This window comes from Elgaria multicarinata, chromosome 9, assembly GCF_023053635.1.
Source record: "Elgaria multicarinata webbii isolate HBS135686 ecotype San Diego chromosome 9, rElgMul1.1.pri, whole genome shotgun sequence".
NCBI lineage: Eukaryota > Metazoa > Chordata > Lepidosauria > Squamata > Anguidae > Elgaria > Elgaria multicarinata.
Genome location: NC_086179.1, coordinates 55,804,514 through 55,831,162, shown reverse-complemented (window position 1 = coordinate 55,831,162; position 26,649 = coordinate 55,804,514). Strand labels below are relative to the sequence as shown.

Below are 26,649 nucleotides of genomic sequence, written 5' to 3'. Positions count from 1 at the left end.
TTTCAGCCTTCAAGAAGGCAGTGGAGGAGTGGGAAACTGCCGCAGCATCGGGTGATGCTATGGAAAGGAGGACAGGGCTCCTGTATCTTTAACAGCTGCATAGAAAAGGAGATTTCAGCAGGTGTCCTTTGTATGCCTGCAGCACCTGGTAAAAGTCACCCTAGTTAACCTGTAGAAGAGTCAGGAAACCACCAAACTGTTCATGGCTGGGGGAAATGGGTGGGACCATGAGGAGGGGTGGGGGGGCACCTCAGAAATCCCAGGAGCCCCCTTCCTGAGGTTCTGCACCCCAATGTTAGGTGTGGGCAGAACGAAAGCTAAACAGGGCAGTGTTTGTGAAGAATGAATGTGAGAACAATTGTTGAATGCACAGGGTTGTGGATTAACTGACAGCAGAATTTACAAGAGGCCTGTTAGTGAACTTTATTGAAATTTTCATTTGTTTTTGAAAACTTTCACACTGAAAAACATAGGGAGGAAAGTGTTCAGGGATAAAATATTTGCACTTTTTAAAGAAATGGTTCCAACCATTAGTAGCACCCAACATTGGACAAGCATGAAATATAAAAGGAATAACACTAATGCACCATTATAAGCTCTCCAAAAAGCAGTTGTGATCCTCCTCTCAGCCAATCCCTTTCCCCTGGCTGGCATTTATCGCAGCTGTCTTCATTGCTGGTTCATGCTTAGCAGCTGCTACAAATTGTGAAGTGACAAATGCAGGCACATTTGTGAAGGAAGATGCAAGATCAATTGTTCATGTTAATAAAATTGGAAGAAATTCCAAATCTTCAGTTCTTACAATTATTAATGCCACTCACATTTAAGGCATATTCTCACAAATCAGATAATATAGAATTAGTCACAAACTGTACGGTAAACAAAGTGGAATCCCCCCAGTTCCTTTATTCCATATTAATGGAAGTATTAATCAGAACTTTATTTCTATGCCACATTCTAATAGTCTGCACCCATGAGTTTATCTGAAGATTTCTCACAGCCACTAACAGACATTATTAATCTTTCAAAAAAGAACATTCTTATACATATATCCAGCTCTTATCTGAGCTCCTAACAGTCTCCTAGTAAGATTGCTGATCAAGTCAATACCATCTTAACTTCAGTATTGCTACAGCACCTGATTTTCCAGACTGTTCACGGGGACTCACACATTGGCTATTCTAATCCGCCCTTAAATGCACTTCAAAACACAATGGCCATTGTGTGATTTCTGTGCTATCAATTCATGGATGTTTCCTGAGGGTATTTTGGGCACTTAGTACTCCTCAACCAGGATAAGGAAGCACAGACTATGACCCTGTTCAGATGACACGCTAAGCCATGGTGGTTAATCATTTTGAGCTAATTATGGCTTAGTGTGTCATGTGAACCATGACTTAGCATGTTGTGTGACCCATTCCTTAACCATGGTGGCTACATAAACACAGTTTAAACACTAACCATTTGCTGCAAAAGGGTTAGTGGCCTAACCATGGCTTAGAATATTGCCCAGACAAGCCATTGGAGACAGGAAAATGTTGCAGGTCAAACATATAGTTAGATCTGCCTAACCACTATGATCATCATCAGAGGCTTGTTGTTGTTGCCCCCTGGTTGTACAACAAGGAAGGGTGCCTTTTATGGGGTGGCACCCACTCCCTGGAATGTCCTTCCCCAAAATAAAACATGTGTAGACACTGTTACAGTTTGGGAAAATGTTGAAAACTTGGCATTTGTTGATCTATGACATCCAATCTTTGATTTTTTTTTAATTCATGGCCATTGGTTTTATGATATAGATGATTATTTTAAGGTGCAATCCTATGCCTGTTTAGACAGAAGGAAGTCCTACAACTCCCAGCATACCCCATCCAGCCAAGCTGACTGAGGTATGCTGGGAGTTGTAGGACTTCCTTCTGCCTTAAACAGGCATAGGATTGTGCTGTAAGTCATAAATTATCATTGTATTGCAGTTTTTATCATTGTAAACCACCTGGATTAAGTTGCAGACGACAGATGGTATAGAAAGGGATGCTTTGAGGTGGATTCCTGCATTGAGCAGGGAGTTGGACTCGATGGCCTTATAGGCCCCTCCCAACTCTACTATTCTATAATTCTATGAAATATTTTTAAATACACTAAATAAAAGTAAATCCCAGTGATCCTGTGAACACCTGCTTTAATTCCAAGTACTGACTGTCATGGGCTGGGCCCATGGTCCCTTCAAGAGAACAGCTTTGCTTTGTCCCGGGGAGAGGGAGAGGGGTTTCTTTGTGTCCGAAAAGGGAGTAGCAAGTGAAATGCCAAGGCTGCGCTGTGCGAGAAGTGCCTGGCATCTGATAACGCCTCCCCGGGCTGGTACCGGGGGGAGAGTAACAAGTTGCAGCTGTGCAATGTCTGGGAGCATTCTCCCCTCCCTTTGGGTGAGGTGTGGGTTGCTAAGGGGTTTCTATTGGTCAGGGTGGGTCTGGTGACAAGGGAGTCCCAGAAAGAGATAAAAAGCTTGGACACCCAAGGGTCTGGCCTCTTTCCTATGGGTGTTAGGAGTCCGGTGAGTGCATGATGAGTAAGAGCATCCAGGCCGGGCTAGCTGGCTGGTGGAAGTCCCACATGGCTGCTGAGGGAGTTAGTTCGAGTGACGTGAAGCCGAGTTGAAGTGAGCAACAAGAGGTTGAGTCGCAGTGCTAAGTGTTTGTATTGTTTTAGATTAGGTTTGGGTACAAGTGGGCAAGGGACCTTGATGCAGTTACGGCTGGTGGGTGGTTAGTGGGGAGTGAGTGCGAATCCAATTGGTCTGAGTGTGTAACAGGGTGAGGGTGAGGTATTAGTCCCTGCTGTCCGAAGTGTGTCATTCCTTTGTCCGTGTTTCCCCCCCAAACCTCTTATGTGTTTACCTTTATGTGTGGACCCTTATGGTAGTGTGTTGTGTGAAGAATAAAAGTGTTTGGTCCCTAGCTCCTGTGTGGTGTCGTTCCTTGAGAACCTAGACTCCTAAAGGGTAAAAAGCAGCAGTGAAGGGGTGTGTGTCTGGGCTAGCTGAGCCAGACCCTCCTTTCCTGGCTGGGGATTCGCTGAGTCAAGCCGAGTGGCTCCATCACACTGACAAAGTTTTCTTTGTATGGCAAGGAGGACATTTATCAGGGCATCTTGCTCCTCCTTGAAGCATTCTGGGGAAGGAAGTGATTTGTTGTTGCCCTCAGCTTGGTAGTCAAAAGCCCTCGTTCACCCCTCTATTTGTTTTGGAGGGCTTGGGGTGTCCTTGTCCCTTGTTTAAATTGCTTTGTTTGTAGAGGGTCTAGAACAGGGATAGTAGCTTGCTGCCCTCCAGATGTTTTGACTACCACTCCCTGAATGCCATACTAGGGGCCACAGTGGTTGAGGATAGTTATACTCAAAAACACCTGGGAGGTGACAGGTTGCCCACCCCTAGCCTAGGCTTTCCTGAGACATATAGTATTCAACTGCTGGATTAACATACTGGCTGAGTTTGGATGACATGCCAATCAATGGTTGTTTTGCATTCTGATCCTATTACTCCCACCCCCAAGCTGATTAGCACATCGTCCGAACTCAGCCACTGACTTTAATTGAAGTGTGGATGCTGGTGGTTCCTAAAGAGATGGGTGAGGGAGGTGGGGGATAGAAATACTGAAGGCTGATTATTGTGTGAGGAAGTGCTTGGCAGTTTGTCTGATTACATTGTTTCCTAGCTTCAGCACCTGAGAAGAATTCTTGCTAATTTCCTCCTTCCGCCTCCTCTCTCTCTCCCTGACTGACATTCAGGGAGCAACAAAACATAACAGTGGTAGGACTTATTCCATATTCCCTATTAAGCTTCTGCTTTGCTTCCTATCAATTACTCATCCTAGCTAACTTCCTGACTAACAGAATAAGGCAGCATCTCAGAGTTCCCCAAGTCAAGAAGAACCCAAAGAGTCTAGAGGAGCTTGGAAATCTTCGAAACCATGCACAACACCTGTCTGTAGGCTCACCGTGATTGGCATCCTTTTTTGTGTCCCTATCTCTGAGAATCACTAACTCAGAAAATAAGTTGGCAATAGCTTTGGAATCAACTGGAGGAACAGATGTCTGGCAATCTTGGTTTAGTGTTACCTAAAAAGAATTTGGATTGAATTCAGTTACAATGGAGCATCTTCATTGCCAGCAGAGACCAACTAGGGAACTTTTCTTTAGGTTTATCATGAATTCATTATGTCAATGTGATAAAAACAAGTGATAAAAACAAGTTTCTTCCCATGAAGACACTGGAGACAACAGTCAGGAACAATGTATATTGGTTTTAAAAAATTGTGCAGAGAGATTCCGCAGCTAGGCTGTACTCACTATCAATGCTTCCATAAGGTCTTTGAGGATATTGATTAGACTGTATGTCAGGGGAGAAACCAGCAATAATGATGTCGGTCTGAAAGTTATAGAAAACCCCATCCAGGGGCCAGCAGTGTGAGTAGATTCCAGAAGGTATTGTGAAGTGAAAGATAGAACACAGTAGTTCTATTATTTAGGCCAAACTATATGTGGCAGTGGCACACCCATGTCCTCCAAGGTGGGTCTGCCCCATTCACATGTCAACCAGGAAGTAGGGTACAATTTAGAGGGCCAATGGGAGGCATAGATGGAGAATGATGAACTCCCCCTGCCTCCCCCCCCCCACCTCACTCTTTAGTGCATTTTCCTAGTTAGGTACTATTCTTGTGGAAGGAGATGCAGGGAAAAATGTATCTGCTGCAGAAGAGGATTCAGCACTCCCACTTATGTCCCTTTAAGCTGTTCCCACTCCCACTTTATACATGAATGAGGCTGATTGGCATTTATAGATATGCATCTGCTGGTATTATGTGTGCTTTGGGCCAAGAGTAAACCAGATATTTTGCTTTCTGTGCAAAATAAGGAGGCAAGACATGAATATATTATGTCCTGGTTAGATACATGTTTTCTGGTCAGAGTCCTCTGAAGTGTGGGAATTTCTTCAAGATTAATTATGCCTCTGGGATGGTAAAGAGAATATTGGGATAATAGTTGATCTAAAGAACTGCACTATCACCAACAACATTTGAAAAAGGGAGACCTCAAGGAGGTGTAGTGCTGGTGTTTGAAGCAGGCACATCATCCACTTGTCACATGCAGTCTCTCTTCTTCAAAAGCTACCGAGCATCATGGTTACCAACCACGTGGCATCTGCCACCACACTATATAGGTAATGAAAAATCAGCCCTAAGTAAGATGCAGATGATGCTTATTAAACTGTATTAGTAGGATCACATCCTACCAAATCCAAAGGAGGGTGACACACACACCATTTTCAGCTTAATTTTTGCATTACTATCAAAAGTCAATGATCTATCCTTTTACGCACATAAATTCACCAAGTGCACACATCTTGCTTTCAGCATCATAACCTTTCATGAATGTCACTAACCTAACCTAATAAATCTCATGCAGCATGAACTGTAAACATGACACATCTCAGTAGTTAGAGGACAAGTTGGCAACTGGGTGTTTTGAGCCTAGGTAGGAGGTGTATCAACAAAGAACTTTGCTGCCAATGCAAACGTAAAATGGGTATCTGGCGCAGAACTTACCTGCTTGCTATTGGTTTATCCCATTCATCATCACTTAGCCCTGTATCATGGAAGGGGTTGGTGCGGGGCCTGTTGGGAGGGGACAGACTGCCCCTTTGTTTTGGACTCCTCCATTCAAATGTATTGAAGTTGTATCCTGAAGTCTGATAATTAGGACCTACAATATCAATCATATTATTTACAACTGATGATGTTTTAAAATAATAAACCTATGTAGCATTTCCCCTATGCATTGGGTTGGATCCAGAGTAGTGCTTAGTGGAGTTCTGCTCACACAAGAGAAGGGAGCAGGGAGGCAATCACAATTCCTCCTTCTCCCTTTGCCTCCTGAAAAGCTACTCCGGAGACCTGGGGATCCCCTGGAGCAAGAGAGTGGCACAGAGGGCTGCAGAGGGAATTTGCAAAGATCTCCTTGCCCTCTTCCTTCAGTGGGGATCCTCTGCTAGATCCCAGGGCCTTCCGTGAATGGCACGACCCCTTCTATTCACAGGATAGTCCATCTGGATCCAATAGCATGTATTTTACAGTACAATCCTATATATGCTGCCCCGAAGTAAGCAACATTGAATATAATGGAACTTAATTCAAAGTAAGTGTATGTAGGACTGCAGCCATGAAGTCTTCCATTTGTTCTTCTAAGAACTATGTGGTTTAAGCCATTATTTTCTCCATATTATAGATGTAGGCTGTCAGAGTAGCCCAGAACTAAGTCAATGACTGAGCACTGATTCGAAATCCAGGACCAATTATGTTATCCACTGAGTCTGAAGTACATAACTCACCTTGATTCCCAAATAGTGAAAAGTCTTACTCCTAATAAGACATGGTTAGGGTATTACATTCTCTAAATTGTGTTTTCAATTATGCAAGTGAAAAGCTTCACTGAAATTAAATAAAAACCACATATAAAGTCTCTATGAAACCAACGAGGCATGCACTCAAAAACTGTTTTCCTCTGTACCCATTCTAATTGCCGTGCTGGTCACTTTCACTTCTGTAATTCATAGGCGATTAGCGAGATGTTATATACAATTGAGAACAGCAATGCACTTTGAAATGATTACTTTCAAGTTCTGTTGGTTTACAACTGATGCAGAATCAAAATGCTCTGGATTAATAGGACCTGGTATTGTCAGTACAATGTAGCTAAAAGCAAGAATTGCATGCTAGAGCATCTGAAAACACAACTTATGACATTTACTAGTGGATGCTTCGGATGACAGCTGTTATGGCTGCTTCTACTGATTTGCTTTTGGAATAGGTATCTGAAGTCACTGAGGAAATTACTATCATTTTACAATTACTCAGGAAAAATACAGAGTTGTGAGACTTAGGGTACGCCTGCATGATCACTTATCACACTACTAGTCTGGTGCATTAGCATGTTATTGGCAAATGAAAAATGTAGGTGCCTCTTTTCTTGAATTACAAGTGCACATTCTGTTCTGCTGACTTTCTGCCCTTCTCTAGTCTGCAAATATTCTATATGCATTTTGGGGAAGATAAGAGACCAATGCAAGTTGAAGTTAATAGTGGCCATGGATTGTAGGAGTCAGATGTATATTTGCTGCACAGACAAGTCCATTCAAAACAGCCCTACAGGTTTATTTTAATGCTTTCAGCATCACAGAGGTGGAGCTACAAGGAAATATAGCAAAATATTAAAATATCAGTACTGTATTTTCTCAAACTGTGCACTGGGAAATTGTGGGGTCATGAGGCACCCACGGGAGCACTGTAACTGACAGAACTCTCCCGGAATAATTCATGGTGACTGGGGAATGCTTTCACTCCTCTGAGACCTTGAGCAAGCAGCAGCAAGCAGCCTGTCCTTCATGTCAATGCCTGGAGCACCAGATGGATGGGCCATTTTCACAGGAAAGAGAGCAGGTATGAGAGTAAAACAGTAGCACTTCTGCTAAAATCTTTAAGAGCCATTCACCACAATTCAGACTCTCGCAGGTGGTATGTGAGTCTCTACCTACCCACTGGATGTTTGGTGGAGAGTTAGGGAAGTGGATCCTGGACAGCAGAGTACACTGCAGAATTGGGAGTTTGGTAAAAATCCATATAATACGGCAATGTATAGCGCTATCTATTGCTGGACTCAAGTCATGGCAAAGTAACCACGGGAACTTACAGTGCTTTAATCTATGTTGGACTTGCACTAGAGATAACATTCTTCTTAATGCCTTTATCACCTTTAGCAAGTATTAAACTGATCTTCATTACATAGGTTGGCAATGCAAGAGACAAGGACTAAATTTTGACTAAGTTGGAAAGTTTGACAAAAATCAGTGAATACTCTACATTGAAATGGAAACAGCAAGCTGAGAATAGGAACTCCATATTATATAAAATTATGGGCTCTCCTGAACTATTATGTTCAGAACCTAATGGCTTTGGTAATAGTCAAAATTTCTGAGCAAGGATCAGCATGGGTGGCACAGTCCAAACCAGTAATTATAGCACATGACGTACAACCTAGCTAAAAGCAAAGAGTGCAAGATATAACATCTCCATTTGAACACAGTTTCCAGGGGTAACTTTTCATCCACCTGCTCTAAAATCAGTCTAGCTGCCAGCTAGATACAACATTAAATGCTTAATGTGGAAAAAAGAATAAAAGAGTGGAAGGAGCTGAAAAAGTATCTAGTGCAGGCTTCTTCTACAAGGCAAAACTGTCCATCGAGAGAGCTGTTTACAGATTGACTTATACCGTTTGGAGCTGAATGTGCTGAGAAAACACACTGCAGAAAGGCACTTTTCAGGGCAAGTAGACTGAGATGATATATGCAATGATCTAAGCCATACATTGCATACACCAAGGGGCACTGCCAATCTGACCTCATGATAATTCTTTCCCAAGCCTAAATATGACCAGTCAGATGTTAAGTGTAAGCAAAACCCATCCACCAAATCATCCAATAGGGAAGTCAATTATTTGTATCTTCACCCTATACAGCATACTGTTACCTCTAGCAAAAGCCCTGTCACTGCAAAGGAAATGAAGGAATCATTCGAGAGGGGGAAAAGCCCTTCTTGGACCCAGTGGGCCACAATTAAGGGCTGGTTCACTTAAGACTCTGTTAACAAAACAGTGTATTGTGATATTTTGCAGATATACATGTTATACAGATATACATGTTATACAGATATAACAAATGCTTTTGTGGGTTTGTACCCACTTCATCAGAGTCATATAGTTACACATATGATCAGAAAGTTTCTAATCATAAACATGTATTTCACCATTTGTTGGCCTTTGGGATGGCACAAGATTCTTTGTTATTTATTATAATTGTAATTGCTCCTTTTCTTCTTCAACTATTACAATCTTAAATCCACCATTCCTGAATATAGGTAACCAGAATTGGACACAGGTATCTCAATCAGTACAAGGGTACTAATACTTCTCTAACCCTACTTGCCTATGGCATCCAAGAATTAAATGCACTCTCTTTGCAGCCACATCACATTAGTGGCCTATAGTTATGTTGTGAGCAATCAATCACAATCTCATCTCGTTTCTGTCTTTTCCAGCTGATGAGTCACCAGGGCAAGGGGGAATAACAAAAATGCTTATAGTTTGCACTGTCCCATCCTCCAATGCATGACCTTATACTTGTACTATTGATTTTCATTTCCTTTCTATTATTTTGGCCAGTATGCTGCAGTTCTACTGACCTGAGCCATAATGTCTCCTGCCTCCATTGGTGGTTTGCTGAGTATTCCTTGGAATCTTACAGGCTAGAACAATTTTCATTTTAGAAGATATTCACAGTTCAATATTTCATTAGTTTTTCAGATAGGTGAACAAATGGGCCCGCAGAGAGTTCTGTGTGATTCATGTGCTGTTTACTGTCACACAAACTAAATGATAGCTGCATGCTGAGACTTGCCTTCATCAGAAGGGACATGGAATGACAGCAAAACAATGAGTTCTGGCACGCAAATCCAAATAAACCAAATCATTACCCTTTAAAATTAAATATAAAACAATATTTTGTATTTGTAAATTCCAAGCTGTAAAAATGCTTTAAAAAGCAAGATTAACTACACCAAACCTAATAAAAATGAAATCTCTAGATATGTTTGCATGCAATCAGGGATCTGTCCTGAAATAAAATTAGACATCCAGCATGAAAGATGATGCTTCATTTTGCTACTGCTTTAATAAGTAATGGCTTTATTTACACTTGAGAGAAAATAACTTGAGGTGAAGTAAATGAGACAAAGGAACAACAGCAGGAAATGCATCGTGTTTTGCCTCTATAGACTATTTTAACAATATTTAAGGAGGAAAGCTACAATCGAACTTGACATCTTTTCTTTCATAAATGGATAGGTTCAAATGGATTCTAAAAGAACAATGTAAAAGAGGAAATGGCAGTTGCTTCAATGTCAAAATACATAATAGATTAAAGACAGTCATTGAAAGTGACAAGCACAAGTCTACCTGGGTGCCAAAAATGGAGCCAGAATGCTTCTATTTTGTACAGAAAAGAAAAATCTTTCAGACTAGTTGATTTGTCTATCCACTCCCCTAAAGAGAGACTTATAAAGATTAAGGCAAATTCATATAGATATCTGCTTCTTCATGTGAATAATGTGGCCTATTTACACAAGAACATAAAAAGAACACTGATGGATCAGACCAAAGATCCATATATCCCTCCTATTTGATCCACAAATTCTCCCACTGTTTGTCCTGCAAGATTTCACAGCCTCCTTTGAGTGACTGTGGATACAACCATTAATAGGCCACAAATTTGTCTAATCCACCACACCTTATAACAGTGAATTCTGCAAGTTTAACTATTTACTGTGTGAAGTAGCATTTTCTTTTGTCTATTGAATATACTACCCATCAATTTAGTTGGTTGACCCCAAGTTCTAGTATTATGAGAATCCACTTTGTTTACACCATTCATAATTTTATGAATTTCTAATATGTCCCATCTTGTCTAATTTTCTAAACCTAGCTATTTCTTGGGATATTTCTCCAACTATTTGATCATTTTGCTTGTCTTTTTCCATAACTTTTGCAGTGCTATGATATCCTTTCTGAGATGGGACAACCAGAAAAGTACACAGTACTTCAAATGCAGCTGCACCATAGACAATGATAATGCCTGTTTTATTTTTCAGTCACTTTTTAAAAAATCACTAATAAGGAATTTGTCATTTACCTTACTGCACATCCAGTTGACATTTTAATTAAATACACCACCACAACCACAAGACCTCTTTCCTGGTTAGTTACAATTAGTTCAGATCTCATTCGCATGTATGTGGTTCAGAATCCTTTTTGTCCAGATTTGCATTTAATATTCATTCTTTCTGCATTTATAGAGAATCCCATTTGCCATTTTGCTGTGATTCACCCAGTCTGAATAGATGGGTTTTGGAGCTCTTCAGAATCTTCCATACATGTGCTCAAAATCATGGGCAGATACAGAAAGGTGGAACTGGCTTGAAAACAGATCCATCCACACCAATTCCCTTGGTCATGGTTGTTGGGGAAGTGCTTGGTTTTGATCAGGGTAGGGGTGTCTTCATGCACAATCTCGTTCCAAGTTCTGTGCCTTCACATGATCATGCGGCAAAGAATGGGCTGTATCTCCTTGCAGAGAGAAGGAAGTTACTGGGCCGGTTCGCATGCCATGGTGCCTTGTTAACCATCCTGCATGTGCCAGTTAATTTACATAATTAACATCACTGGAGCGGCTTGTTGTGATGTCCAAACTCAGCAAGGGTGGGCAGTTTTGTTAATCTGTGGCCTGCTTTAAGGTTGGTGGGTGGTTTGTTAATCACTCCAGCAAACCACCCTCACTGGGTGAGGTAATTATATAAATTGGTTAACAGTGGTTAACAAGCCACTGTGGTTTATTAACCACCTTGCGATCATGTGAACTAGTCCACTGTGTGAATGAGTCCAAGAGTACAGTTGAAAGAATGGGTGGAGTTTAATGGAAATAAAACTTTTTTCTTTGGATCAATGACTTCTCTCTTTGCTCTGTAAAGGTCATTGTGAAGATCGGTGGCTTGAGATCCCAACTTAAAAGATAATAAAATCATTTTTGCTCAAGTTTTTTTTCAATGCAGCATGTTACTTTTGAAACCAGCACTTCTATGCCTCAAAGTTGCATTGATATTTAAATGATAATACTTAAAATAATGATCAAATACTATAAAGTAACCATGAAATTTCACAAGGGTAAAAGAAATTCCATTCTTCTTTTCCTTCGATCCCTTTTGAAAACCAGTTATTATTTTGAAAAATCCTTGACATCTTAATGTCAAGGGATGAAGGAGAAACAAAAGGGTAACAAATCACTGAATAATCTCTTTATGGTCCCCTTTGGCAGTTCACAATAAATCTTTACCATAGTCAGCTTAAAAATCACAATGCATGGGCCTCAGATGTTCAAATTAATGAACACCTTCAATGTGTTCTGCATCTTTTATTAATCTAAGCTTGAAGGATAAACCCATTTAGCTGTGGATGAGCTATGGACTAGCCATTCATACATCTGTAACACCTGTAGGAAGCTGTTAGCATATTGATATATGCTTAAAAACCTGTCATAGTGTCACGAAAGAGCGGAACCAAGGTTAGCTGAACGCAAATGTGCTAAAGTGGGCCATCGTAATGAGATGCGTGCAAAACAGTTGACTGCCCCGGAGGCAGAGCAAAGACAGCTTAAAAGGTCTTGGCCCTGAACGGTTCCCCATCTTAGGTGTGCCAGGTGAAATGCATGACCCCACCTTGGCTTCCATAGCTGTTGTCCATTCCAGAGCCATCCCAGGATTCTACAGCACTGTCTACGCTTGGAACAGTAGTGGAGTATATTTCTGAGAGTTTGCCTGGTTTCTGTGTGGTGGCTGCATCCTCTTCAGCATCACTTAATTCATTTAGGAGACCAGAGGCAGAAAACTTCTTGGGGCTTGATGCTGGCAGGAATTAAATGGTAAGAAGAAGTAATACACACTTGTTGAAAATATAAATATAAATGCAGCTTCATTTGCATGGAAGGACAACAAAAAGCTTAGACAAACAGGTTGTATACAGATAACCATTTCTATGCAGCAAAGGAAATAATGCCCTCCTTATTACTACTATGGCCACAGGCCTGATAGTGTATCAGTATCTTCATTTCTGTAGACACATAAGGGAGAAGAGAGTCCTTTCCCATATTTCCATTTCTGACGGCTTCCCCAAATACTATTTAGGACCAGACAAGGAGGTCCTATTTAGGTCAAGGAGCTTCTGGTCTTGTCAATTTAATTCAGGAAAGTTAAAGAAAAGTCCCTCAAATTGGGGGCTGGGGCATTGCTGAGAGGTTCTTGCATTGTTTGAAAACAGCTACATGAAAGTTTTTATGGATATGCACCCAGCTTTTCACACACAAAATTTCACATACTGAATTGAACGTGGGGGAAGGGGGAGTAGTATGGGCGTGTATGTGTTACTCATCATGGATACCATCTAATATTTGCCTGCAAAAAATACACGAAAAACCTATAGATGTTTACTACAGCAGTAGTGTTCATTCTTCTGGAGCAGGCATGGGAACCTAATCCGACCTCTGGAGGATCCCCATTTGGCCTGTGGAGGCTTGGGCTCCCTCCATGGAGACTACAGGGGAGGTGAAGGCTACAGGAGGCTTGCGGAGAAGGCAGGCAGAGGAATCCCTTTGTTATCTCCAATCGGTGAGCAGAGATAACTAGTGGATTCCAACTGGAAAGAGAAGAAATGCACTTGGCTGAGCCCTTGCTTCATGCGCCACATACCATCCCGATTGAACCAATGTGTTGTACACAAAGGGAAAGGACTTGGCCTGTGCTTGCAGTCTCAGTCACTTTGCTTTGCATACCCAGCATCGCCCCCATCGGGACACTGAGCAGCACACAAAGGAGATGCCTGGCTGCCTCAGCTTCCCCTCCCCCGCATCCTCACCCAATGGGAGAAGACATGGGGCAGGCAAAGCTCCAGGTGGATGATCCACCCAGCGTGTCGAACGGGACCCACCTTCGATTCTTGTGCCCTGACTCACCCCTAAAACAGGGAAAGAAGTGGAAATGTGATACTTTATTTCCCTCCCATTAGAATGACTTTAAGATGGGAGGGCACAAAGGAAAAGGAGGAAAAAGAAAAGCAAAACACTGCTCCTGCCTCCCTTCTGCCCTGCTAGTACAAACCCAGTAAGGCGTTGGGTTCCTTTGCTTTTGGTGTTCCACACCTCCACAGCTAAGATTGCTATTGAACTCCCAGTATACCCCATCCCTAAATTTCCCTTTCTCTAGGATGAACATGCTCTGCTTTTATTTGGGTGTTCCACATATGACTTGCCTATGAGATACACCCAAACCTTCTTTTGCCATTGTATCCTTTCCAGTTTGCCCACACCCTTCATGAACTGTGGTGTTCAAAATCCAAATGAGTGGTGCAATTACTTTCCAAATTTTGAATGTGACACTGCTTATAAACCAAAAATGGGATTACCTTTTCGTCCAACACCATCACATTATTGGGTGTTTTTACAGGCTGTTGTCTGTAACAACACCGGCATCCTAGAAAATGTCTTTCCAACTAGTTTATTTATTTATTTATTTATTTAATTACATTTATATACCGCCCCACAGCCGAAGCTCTCTGGGCGGTTTACAACATTTAAAAATAGTAAACATTAAAAGTATACAATTTAAAAACACACACACACACACACACACACACACACACACACAAAAACAGTATAAAAACAACAGTATCCATTTAAAAACAACAATTGTGGGGTCCATTAAAAACAAACTTAACGTTGTTAAATGCTGTTAAAAATGCTGTTAAAAATGCCTGGGAGAAGAGAAAAAGTCTTGACCTGGCGCCGAAAAGATGCATTTTCGCCGAAAAGACGCCGAAAAGCTCCATTCTTGTATCTGTGCATTTGTTTCTGCATTTCTATATATACATTTATTATGGGTCAAATGCCATTTTCATGAACATATGTATTTAAACATTGTTGATGGTGTAGAGAGGGAATCTGTATAAATACCTGACACACTCACCATCTGTCTGCTTTTTGATTTTCAAGGTGACTGTCTCTCCTGCCATCTGTAACAAATGTATGGCTTCACTCAAAGGTTTTCCTTTCAGGCTGCTGCTATTTATTGCTAAGATTCGGTCTCCGATATGAATTGCGCCCGTCCTGAAATAAATAAAACATGAAAAGTTCAGTAAAAAACAAATAAAAGAAACCGGGCCAAACATTTAACATATATGAGACAAGCAAACGTGTCTTTAGATTTTCTTTTGGTTTCACATTAAATTTGAAATGTAAGATTAATGGGAGCTACTTAAAAATTCTTACCACTAAGGCTACATGCATCAGGCTGCCTGTGTTTCATACAGCTAGTAGCAGAGCCGATCAACACCAACAAAGAACTCAGTTTCATTCAATGTGGCACTGTGGTTTGGACTTGCAGATTTAAGGGGCTTGCTGAAATTCCCTTGTTAATACCCTCAAATACGAGATTTTATTTTAAGAGAATGTTGATGAAGTTTTCCAGTCAAAAGGCAAATGATAATGGCAAAACACACTAACTGTTTTTATATTGCTGTGGGAAAGAAATGAAGAGGCAGACACTACGAGATACACCACAGTATTTAAGGGGCATAATGGTATAGAAGAGGAAGTTATAACCCACACTGTTGACATGCATGGATGGCCAACTGAGAGCATCATGGCACAACTCAGCTCACCCCGACAAATTAAATACACACCCCTGTTATGGGAGAATAGGTGTGAAGTAGGCTCTCCGTTGGAGCTGTCAGTAACCCTTCTAGTAATAGCTGTGGCTGGGCCAAAATCACTCCCTTGCCTCATTCTGCAGTCCTTTGAGTGGAGGAACAGGGAGGCAATTTTGACGGGGTTCAGAGCATACAGTCCTGTGTAAATTGCCATGCTCTTATATGTTCTTGCTTTCTGTTTCAAGAGAAGTATTCACACAACTCTCGACACACATTCATAAACTCATGAGCGGAAGTGGGATTCCATCCACTGGCCCCAATCCTGCATGCCGATGTGAGTCTTGCTCTGCCAGCAGTACGTTTGGCAGTGCACTCACATAGAGCGCCCAGCTAGTGGGCATGATCCCACTTACCACACTTTGTCAATGCACGAGAGGTGTCATATGAATCCCGCATAAGGTTGCTAAGAAATTTGCCAATTGGGTGGCCGCCCCAGGAAGGTTTATAAATTAGCTACAACTTTATTGGTTACAGCTTAGAGCTTGACATGGTATGGGACTGGATCCAATCCCTGGCCAGCCCACCTACTGATCAATACACATCCCAGTCCAAATCTTAGATGGCCCTTAGTTTGGCAAAAGCATGGGGTTGACTATGCCTTGGCATGGGCTACTCATATATTTCCCCCCTGCTCCCCTGGGAGTGGTAGCTGTATGCCAACCTCCAAGCTGGACTGGGGACCTGTGGCACTACTCCCAGGCTCCCACCATTCCGCTGGAGAGTGAGGTATGCACCCCCTTTCTACTTGAGTTGGATCCAGCCCAATGCCATCCACACCGAAGTTGTGACAATGATATTTAATAAATAACTTTTTGGCCAACTTACATTGCTATTTGGAAGGCGAAAACCCTGTGAAATGAGCCAAGGTGCCCTACCCTTTCCCCTTGCATGATGGATACATGAAATGTGTGTGTACGTGTTTGGGAGAGCGAGCGAGACAGAGAGCACTCATCATGGGGGGAATGACTTGGCTGCAGAAGAGAGGAAGGAGAAAAAAGAATTTACTTTCTGTGATATAGGTTTCTGTTGGGACTGAAAATTGTGGAGTTGTTTAGTGTGTTGGGGATCAGACCTCACCTCTGCCTTATACTCAGTCTTTTGAGCATTTTCCAAAAAACTTTTCCATTGTGACTAGTTATGCCTCTCATGACAGCCATTTTGTGGTGGTGCTCAGGACAGGGTTTTTTCCCTTTCAAATTGCGAAGTGGGCCCATGGGCCCAAAAATATTGCCTACCCCAGGGCCAGGTCTTCAGCCAGACTCCAAGATAATACACTACCAACAAGATATCTCATCTAGCAGACACTAATGTATAAATTATTGGGAGAGAGCACAGAAGGAGAAAAGCTCCCTTATTGCTTTATGAACTCCTTCACTACATCACACGAATCTGTGTGAACAAGAACACCTAGAACTTCTGCCCTAGAAATATTTTAAATAAAATAAATACAAAAAAACATGCAGGCTCTGATCCTCTCTAGTTAGGTATCACCATTTCCTGAGTACAAGCCTATTTTCAAGAAGCCAAATCATAACTCACTGCCTCTCTCTTTCTCTTTCTCTCCCTCCGACACACACTCCCCTCTCCCATATAGTAGTTTACCAGTTCTGTTATAGAAAAAAAAACCCTCTAAAACACACACACACACACACACACACACAGAGAGAGAGAGAGAGAGAGAGAGAGAGAGAGAGAGAGAGAGAGAGAGAGAGAGAGAGATCATCACACAACTAAGAGCCAAAACAGACATTACTTTAAAGGCATAGCTACATCTTGCTTTCATTTTTACTCTAGAGTAGTATTTTGCAATAGAAATTGCAGGTGCCAGGGTGGGGAATCTGGATGGGGCTCATAGCAGGTGTGGGGAGGGTTAAAGCCCGCCTACCTCTCATGCTACCTTGTCTTTATTCAGATTTGGTCTGCCAGAACCTACTCTAGAGTAACAATGAAAGGGAATGTCTGCTTCATTATTATTATTACTATTAATATTTATTTATATAGCGCCATCAATTTTCATGGTGCTGTACAGAACAAAATAAAACAGAATGCAAAACACCCTGCCATGGCTTACCTTCTAAAATCACAGTAACAAACAAACAGGGAGGGGAAAGGCCAACCAGCATGGGGGACAATAAAACAAATAATAAAAACTAGTATCGTCACACTACAGATTATAAGCTTTTGAGAAAATAAATGTTTTCAAATAAGATTTAAAAACTGTGATCGACGTCGCGGTTTGCAAATGCACTGGAAGAGAATTCCAGGCATAGGGGGCAGCAAGCGAAAACGGGTGAAGACGAGCGAGAGAAGTAGAAACTCTTGGGCGAGTACGAGACATCGTGTTATGAGAGCGAAGGGTGCGAGCAGGACAATAAGGTGAAATAAGAGATGAGAGATAGGGAGCAGCCAGACCATGACAAGCTTTAAAAGTCAAAGGGAGAAGCTTGTACTGAATTCTGTAGGAGATAGGGAGCCAGTGAAGGGATTTTAGAAGCGGGGTGATGCTTCAGTCCTGAAGCAGAAGGTTTCCACACATGATGTATGATGACAACAACCCTTGCAATATCATATTCTAGATTTAACAACGTGATCATAACGTACACCAACAGAAAAAGATTGGAGATCATTAAATATTTCATTTGTAATAAATTGTGGGAAATCTACAGATTCCTAAGGAAGAACCATTACAAGTGACTGAATGAATTGCTACACATGAATGAACACAGTAAACTATGAATACCTTTATATAGCAGAACTATGAATACCTTTATTTCAATTTACCTTTCAGCTAGTCCGCCTTTAGTAAGACTTGAAATGATAATGGGATCAAAGGGCTCTTCAGTACCAGAAATAGTGATCCCAAGAGGTCCCCCATACCGCTTGAGCTCGACAGTATAAATAATTGCTCCTGAGCTCTCTTGTTCATCTGCAATACATGCCAAGAGGATGCAATTGGTCTCTTATGAAAGAAGGAATGAAAAGAATAATACATTCAGAAAAATGATCAGGAATCAGAGCGCGCATCCGTAAAGCGTTACATTTCAGGTACATATTTTAGCCACTACTACATTCTACTCTGAAGCCTACACTTGACCTCTCTGGCAACAACAGCAAATCTCCTTCCCATTTGCTGAAGCGAAACCAGGATTTTAAACTGATAAGAACTCTGCACATATATTTATGCTGATGCATTTGCCTTCACAGATGCAGCTGCAGGGCAAAATTATGGTACCATTTATCCACTAGGTTATTTTCTGCTGTCTTCAAAATAGATTTTAGCTACCATTACCTCTATGCAAGTGTTTGCCTGCTCACATGTAAGGCAAAAAAGTGAAGGGGACGTGGGTGTGCGCATAAGCCCTGCCTCCAGTGTCCCTGTGCGCCAAGCTGTCAAGTTAGATCATTGCACATTGAGTGCAAAGGTCTGCAAAGGGCTCTGTAAGCACATTTAGCTTACAAATGGAAGAATAAGGATGCGGAGGGCCCCTGTCCACCATCACACATTTGCCCTACATGTGAGCAGGCAAATGCCTGCATAGGGCTGTAGAAAATCTAGGTTCTAATGTGAAGGAAATACTTATCTATGTGCAAATTAGAACAATCTCTGATTTTTTAAGAAAGCTTTTGGTCTGAATTATTTTTTTTTTGCTATGCCTTTTTTATTTATTTGTTAAATGTAAATTCTGCCTTTCCACCAAATGGTGCGCACGAAACAGCAATAAAATACAAAACAAATATACAAAGCAGTTAATATGCCAATAAAAATAATGAAAAACAACCAATAAAAAATGATTACCACATATTTACAACTCAGCTTATAGGCCAAAAGCCTGACTAAATAGAAATGTATTTGCCTGCCTGGTGGAAGGTCATCAGAGATTAGATCAGCCAGGGCTCCCTTGACAAGGTGTTCCAAAGCTGGGGGCAGCCACCAAGACCCTCTCTGACGTTCCTGCCAAACGTTCATCAGATGTTCGTAGTACAGACAGAAGGGCCTTTCCCAAGGATCTTAAAGGCCAGGCAGATTTATATGGGAGAATGAGGTCTTTAAGATAACCTGGTTCCAAGTTGTGTAGAGTTTTGTAGGACATAAAAAAAACTTGAATGTTGTCAGGAAAGGGACTGGTAGCCAGTGAAGCTGTTGTAAGATAGGAGTCACATGCTCCCTATAACTGACTTGGACAATAGTCTTGACCAACAGAAAAGGTGTCAAACAGAAGACACCCGAGTGCCACCCTCTCAGACTGTGGCTTCCAATCCAATCACAGACAGGAAGCAAAAAATAATACCATGGTAGATGGTACCAAAATCTGTAGAGAGGTCGAGCAGAACCAACAGGGATGCACTCCCCTATGTCTGGTTCCCAGCATAGATCATAAACAAAGGCAACCAAAGCCATCTCTCTCTCATAATCAGGCCTGAAACTGGATTGAAATTGATCCTCCAGATACCCCTGGAGCCAAGATTCCAACACACTGTTGAGCACCTTGTTCAGGAATAGAATATTGGGGACTACAAAGTTTTCAATTGTTTGTTTTTGGTTGTTGATCATTGATTTTCTTGTTTAATGTTCCTGTTTAATTTATATTAATTGATTGCTTTAACTTTTTTTTTTTACTGTGAGTCGCCTTTATGGTCACTGATGGAAAGGCAGGATATAATTTTTAAAAATAAATAAAATGTCAAAAAAATATCATTAGCGTAGTATTAGTATTTCTGTATAAGGAAGAAACAACCCATGAAACCTTCTTGTAAACTGTCAAGTGGAACAATTGCTTGTGTATGTAGTCCACTGTACTGTATGTACAAATGCTGTACACATAATGATATTTTACACATGCTTATTCATAAACAGAATTATTGCCTGCTGGTCAAGTGGGCTCTTGCCACCTGATCATTACCAGGTGGTAACTGTATAGTAAGGACCTACCTAACAGGCCCAGTCTACATGGGGGTGGGCCTTGAAACTCTACAGCAGCAGCATGGGTTGATCTCATAGAAAAGCACTTTCCATGTTAACCAATGCAATGCCTAAGGCTTCACTGATGTCAGTGGCTTCAATCCAGTCAAATTAAAGTCATGTTGAGTAATTAGCCTTCATTGGTTTGTGGACTGGATTCATTTGAGACAATTTCATGGTTTCAAATTTTAGAGATCTCTAAATGTAAAAATGCAGGGCTTTGTTGTTGTTTTACTGAGTTTGATTTTAATTGATTGTGCAGGCATTTGCATGTCATTTGTAATATGGGACTAATTTAACCAGTCCTCAATCTAGTGCCACACTAAATAGTTCACATCTATGCTATTTATATACTGGTCTTCATAAATGCAGGAATGATGAAAGGAAGGAACATTAGAGATAAAATTGATGCTATGACCATTATGCCATGACTGACTGAACAAATTGGTCCATACTCTGGGACTGGTCCTGTTGCTTTCCTAGTCCTGAAGTCCTCTCATGGGACTAACAACATCCAGCTTTAGTCAGAATGCTTTCAGCAGTCATCCAGAAATTAATTCCATCTGGGAATCTCCAGGACTCTTGAGCATTTCTAAATATAGGATAAAGAGCAGTTTAGAAGCTCCAGGCCAGTCCCACTTCACAAACATGTAGCCCTAGTTTGTTTGCTTTAATCAATAAGTTACCAAATGTAGAAATAACTTCTGCTTTTCTTTTCTGCCTTTTTCTTCCCTGTGGTAATGGGTAAGGGGCTTCTGGCTCTGTACCTGTATTCATCATAGCTTCAATTCCCCTTCATAGAAGCCTCAGACATGATGGGACTGCTAGAGCTATGTAATGCTTCTTCTCCACAGTCTATGATCGGATTTCTAGTCTGAGAGGGTGCCTGGCTATTGCCTACCCTATAGAATTTTTCTTGAATTATATGCAGAGTCAAATGATCCACCATAAACCAGTGCAGGCCAGCAAAGAGACAAGCATGACACAACTCTTTTATTTTTGTCTATTTCACCCCCTATATAACTATTCATTTATCTAATTTTTGCTTAATGACAAAACCTTTGCTCTTTAAATATAGGATGATATGAAGAAGGGAGGGGGAAATCTAAAGGGGAGGGAAGGGGGCTGGGGTGGGAGTGGGATTTACTGTTTCTATTGTATTGGGAAATGGGGAGGAACTAATACATTATTAATAACCAGCTCCCCACCCCCATCCATTACTAGAGACAGACTCTTTTTCTTATCCCGTTCTCACTGCTCTGCTCCTCAAGAAGCCAACCTTCTAACCGCTGCTACCAGTTTCTCTTTCCTCTCTTGCTTAATTCCCCCACCCCCGGCTTTGAAGCTGTGCCAATTCCCCGCACCCCGGTCTAGCTGCAGCATTGGCTCCGTGCCACGCGACCTTGGCATTCCTTTCCACACGGCAAAGTGCCTGGTCCTAATGCTCCCCATTTGTTTCTGGATGTTGGGAGCACCAGACCCAGAGTCCAATATACATTATCACAGAGAAGAAGTAGTGTGTGTGTGTGTGTGTGTGTGTGTGTGTCACACTCCCACCCCCATAATCACTTACACCATTTTTCTTTAGATTTTATGGAACAAGGATTCATTACGCTTCAAAGCTTTTTCAAAAATAATTGATGAGATCCGTTTATGGGCTTGTAATTTACCGAAGTATTTTTTTAAAATTAATATAAACTGTACAGGAATATTCATTTATGACGATTCTAATCTGTCATCGTATCCAGATTTAAATGGGATCATTTACTAAGCACATATAATAGATGGATTACATCTTGCAGATCTTAATTGTTAGTCATGTAGTTACACACAATTCACCCAGTAGATAAAATAAACGTTTTGAATCCATGTAACGTATTAATTTAGCAGTAGAATTAAGAAGCTAGTAATTATTAACTTCCACAATTTACACTCAAAGATAAATTATCAGGTCTTCTAGTCATCAGAAGGCCATGGATGCTACTTCTGCAAAAGCAGATTTGAATGGATCATAATAGCTACTAGGCTGGAAACAAATGAATAGATTAAGGGTCATGGAATCACGTAACATGGATTATAATTCATGTTGACCATGAATTGGTGTTTTGGACTAAAAACCATTCTGATTATAATATGGAAAGTAGAAAATATCTTCATAGCTTTCTGTGTAGGACCCTGCTACTAGGCAGCAACTTGAGAGAATACAACTTAAGTGAATGTAAATGCTATTAGGAGGTTTTGAATTAGGGCATAATTTATAAATGAGGATCACCTATAGCCCCCTTCAGGCTTTCTTCCTACCACATTCAATGAACGAGCATGGAGCGTGGTGCTCCAGCCATGCCCCCTCCGTCATCGCATACATCACCCTGTACATGTGGAGGGAAACAATCTGAACAAGAGAGACTCCTGCATCTGTGGAAACTCTCCACGTGATGAAGAACTCTGATTTTCCAGTCTCCTTCCACATCTACAGGGCGACAGATGCACCGATGGAAGGTCCCCAGCTTGGAGCATTCCTCTCATTTCCTGTATTCATTGAACACAGTAGGAAGGCAGCTGAAGAGGGCTTTTCCTGTAACAAAACGGAGGCTTCAGGAGGCCCAAAGAAATTAGCCCTACTCAGGCATTCTTAACCTGGAGAAAGTTAAAGTGAGGAGGGGGATTGCGCTACTCCTGCCCCCGCAATGTTGCTTTCTTTGCCCTCTACCCCCTTTCTGAAGAGGAGAGTGCTAGTTTTCCAGCATTCTGGATAGCATGGGAAACCCTCATTGTCTTCATAAGGCACTCTCTATGAATAGAAGGGAGTCAGAAATGCATGAGAAAGGAGCAGGGATAGCACCTCTCCTCCTCGTGTGGTTAGCCTATACAGATACAGAACACTTGAATAGAGCTATTCTCTTCTCTCTTTCTGTCTCTAGGAGTCTGATTATTTCCCCCCTTGCTAAAATTGCTGATATGAAATTAGAGACCAAAAATCACACTGAATGTACATTTATGTAACATGGCTGTGGGGAAATGTGAGTCTTTAGGCTCATGGGATTTACTTTGTGTGTGTGTTTACTAGAACTCCAATGTCCAACCAAAACCAGCTACAAAATAGTGATGTGAAGAATGGGAGAGTATATGTATTTAGAATGAAAGAACATGTGCCTTTGAGCACATACTTGGCACATGAAGTTGTTTGTATCAGAATCTGAGCTCACATTTCTTTCACACAAAAATCAATCCCTAATTCCACACTTAACACACACTCTTTCTCTCATTTGGACTCTGCCCTCCAACTCAATCCAAGACCCTTTCTGTTGTTGCTATTGTTAAATGACTGGGAGCCAGAAACTTAGCCGATATATTGCAAATGCCTGTAGATCCCATACTACCTTCTGCCTACCAATGGACTGGAATATATGCACGTTCTACAGGAGGTAGGACTTGATGCTTTGATTGGGATTCCAAGGATAGAGATTTCTTTTTGAGTGATGAATGTAGCATACTCTGAAAGTGCAGGGCCAAAATTACATCTTAAATTCCAGGCTTAACATTTCTGCTTTGAATTCAGAACACAAATTGATCCACATTTAGTCATGCTACAATTAGACCCACTGAATCAATGGTACAAGTAAGCCGTGATTAACTTAAGTCCCATTGATTTCAATGAGTCCATTTTAGGTGTGACTAAAACTGGATCCAATCTATTTAACCCAAGGAGTGATCATTGTTCAATCATGGACCAGAGATAAGATTGGGTCTCCCAACATATGAAAAATATGCTATTGTTGCATATACCTTGGAAGTAAGTCTTGAAATATAAAAATATTCAGGCTATATTTAAACATACAGATTATCTTATCTCATATATTTTAAAATGATATTAATAAACTTATTCATCCATTGACTATGCAACATATTTTGTATTTAAGATACATTTTAAGTGTACATAAAAATGTTTTTAAACCAGCTCACTGTGAATACCAGAGTTATCTTCATCTTTGCGAATCTTTAGCTTTACAAGGTCTTCACAATGCTGCAGGATTTGAACAGCATCTTCCATGGAACAGTTGTCCAGTCGAATATTGTCTATGGCAAGCAATTTATCACCTAGCTCTAATGTTCCAGTTCTGTTAACAAATGGAATACATTATGTGATTAATGACTTGAACATCCTGTCTATACTGCTATTCATGCAAATGATTTTATTTATTTTTAAAAATGAAAAATAATCGTTTCACATCCTTAGAATAGTGGAGACTAAAAGCATATTAGTCCAGTTGAATGATTCACTTAATTTAGAAATGTAGATCACTTGGAAATTTGGAGATAATGAGAGTGGCCAACATAGAACGTTTTTGCCAACTTGAAAGCACTCACCTGTGAGCAACACTTCCCTTCTTAATATCTGAAATAACAAGAGGGTCCCCTAGTTTTCTACTAGATGGAGCTGAAATACACAATACACAAATATACGCAAATTAAAATTTAAAAATAAATCTCCAGTACTACATGTAGCACTTTCTAATTAGTATTAATATTTTTATCAACATTTAGACATGGACTTTCATATGTTAGAAAATACTTTCAGTAATGAAATATAGGGTGTATGCAGATTTCCAGAGTGCTATCATAGGGCAAATTGGCTTTTATTTGTTATACTCTTGCTATGCCATACAGCTGGTTTGACCTGCAGATACTTACATGGCACAGCTTTCATGGAGACAAGATTTCATTTAAAACAGAAAGATTTAGTAATATGTATGGACAAGGACTTCACAGATTCTTAAACAAGTAATTAACTTTGCCTAACTGATTCATATGAGCCAACAATGTGATGTGGCTGCAAAAAAGGCAAATGCTATTTTAGGCTACATTAATAGAAGTATAGCTTCCAAATCATGTGAGGTACTGGTTCCCCTCTAATTTGGCAATGCTTAGACCTCATCTTGAGTATTGTGTCCAGTTCTGGGTGACAAGAAGAATGCAGACAAGCTGGAGGGGTTTCAGAGGATGGCAACAAGGATGATCAGGGGTCTGGAAACAAAGCCCTATGAGGAGAGACAAAGAAACTGGGCATGTTTAGCCTTGAGAAGAGAAGACTGAAGGGGGAGGGGACACACATGATAGCACTCTTCAAATACTTGAAAGGTTGTCACACAGAGGAGGGCCAGGATCTCTTCTCGATACTCCCAGAATGCAGGACACAGTATAATGGCTCAAGTTACAAGAAGCCAGATTCTGGCTGGACATCAGGAAAAACGTCCTGACTGTTAGAGCAGTATGACAATGGAACCAATTACCTAGAGAGGTGGTGGGCTCTCCCACCCTAGAGGCATTCAAGATGCTGCTGGACAGCCATCTTTCAGGTATGCTTTGAGGTGGATTCCTGCATTGAGCAGGGGGTTGGACTCAATGGCCTTATAGGCCCCTTCCAATTCTACTATTCTATGATAACTCATACGTTACCATAAAGCTTCACAATTCAGATGGAAAACATGAACTTCAGAATTGCTGGGTGAGAGAATGGAATTATTTTCTTAAGCATCATGTTGGGCCAGAAGCATCATATGGGAGTCCTCTGTTAAACCTCCCGACATTCCCAAGGTACTACAGCTTGTACTGCAAAGGGTTGTTTGAAATGACATCCCTTACATTCTTCCTTTCCCCCAGGTAATGAAAGAAAATACCTCCCAGACTGTTATTTGAAAAATACTCCACCATTGCATTTAGGATAGATCAACAAGCTCAATTATACACATATGTACACAGAAGTTAAGTCTTACTGTGTTCTCCGGCACCTACTCAGGGCCAACCCTACACATTTCAGAGCCTGAGGTGAAAACAATAAATGTTGTCCCTCACCCAAGTCAAGGTGCATAGTACTCAAAGCTATCCAAGTTATTTTGGCACTTGAGACAAAATAATCCACAACGCCCCTCCCCTCTCCCTGGAAGTAAAAACACAACAACTACAACAACAACAACAACAACAACAACCATTTGCTGCTCTTTCATGGCACCCAAACTTTGCTAACTGAGACAACTGCTTAAATTCTACGAGTGCATAGAATTTCAGCAGTTGCCACATATGTGATTGATAAAGACACTTCAAATATCTAGAGCTGCACAGTTTCCTGACAGCACAGTCCATTAAATATAGTGGGACTTACTTTCAAGTAAACACAGCTAGGTTTGTACTGTAAGACACTCTTGCCTCCTCCCCCTCCCCTGCAATATTGTCTGATAGATGGCTTTGCACCCTTATCTGCCAAAAAGTATTGTGGGGTT

The 26,649-nt window shown here is 41.0% G+C and overlaps 1 protein-coding gene across 2 annotated transcripts in view; it reads right to left on the bottom strand.

Annotated features, from left to right (window-relative positions):
* The window catches only part of GRIP1 (glutamate receptor interacting protein 1), a 278,909-nt gene that overhangs the window by 7,961 nt on the left and 244,299 nt on the right, over positions 1-26,649 (bottom strand). For both annotated transcript variants that reach the window (XM_063133916.1, XM_063133915.1), the window contains exons 15-20: positions 24,740-24,809; positions 24,344-24,489; positions 18,193-18,337; positions 14,670-14,809; positions 12,372-12,557; positions 5,601-5,757 (exon numbers count right to left, since the gene is read on the bottom strand). In XM_063133916.1, coding sequence (XP_062989986.1) covers positions 5,601-5,757; positions 12,372-12,557; positions 14,670-14,809; positions 18,193-18,337; positions 24,344-24,489; positions 24,740-24,809 — 844 coding nt within the window. The remainder of the gene's footprint in view (positions 1-5,600; positions 5,758-12,371; positions 12,558-14,669; positions 14,810-18,192; positions 18,338-24,343; positions 24,490-24,739; positions 24,810-26,649) is intronic.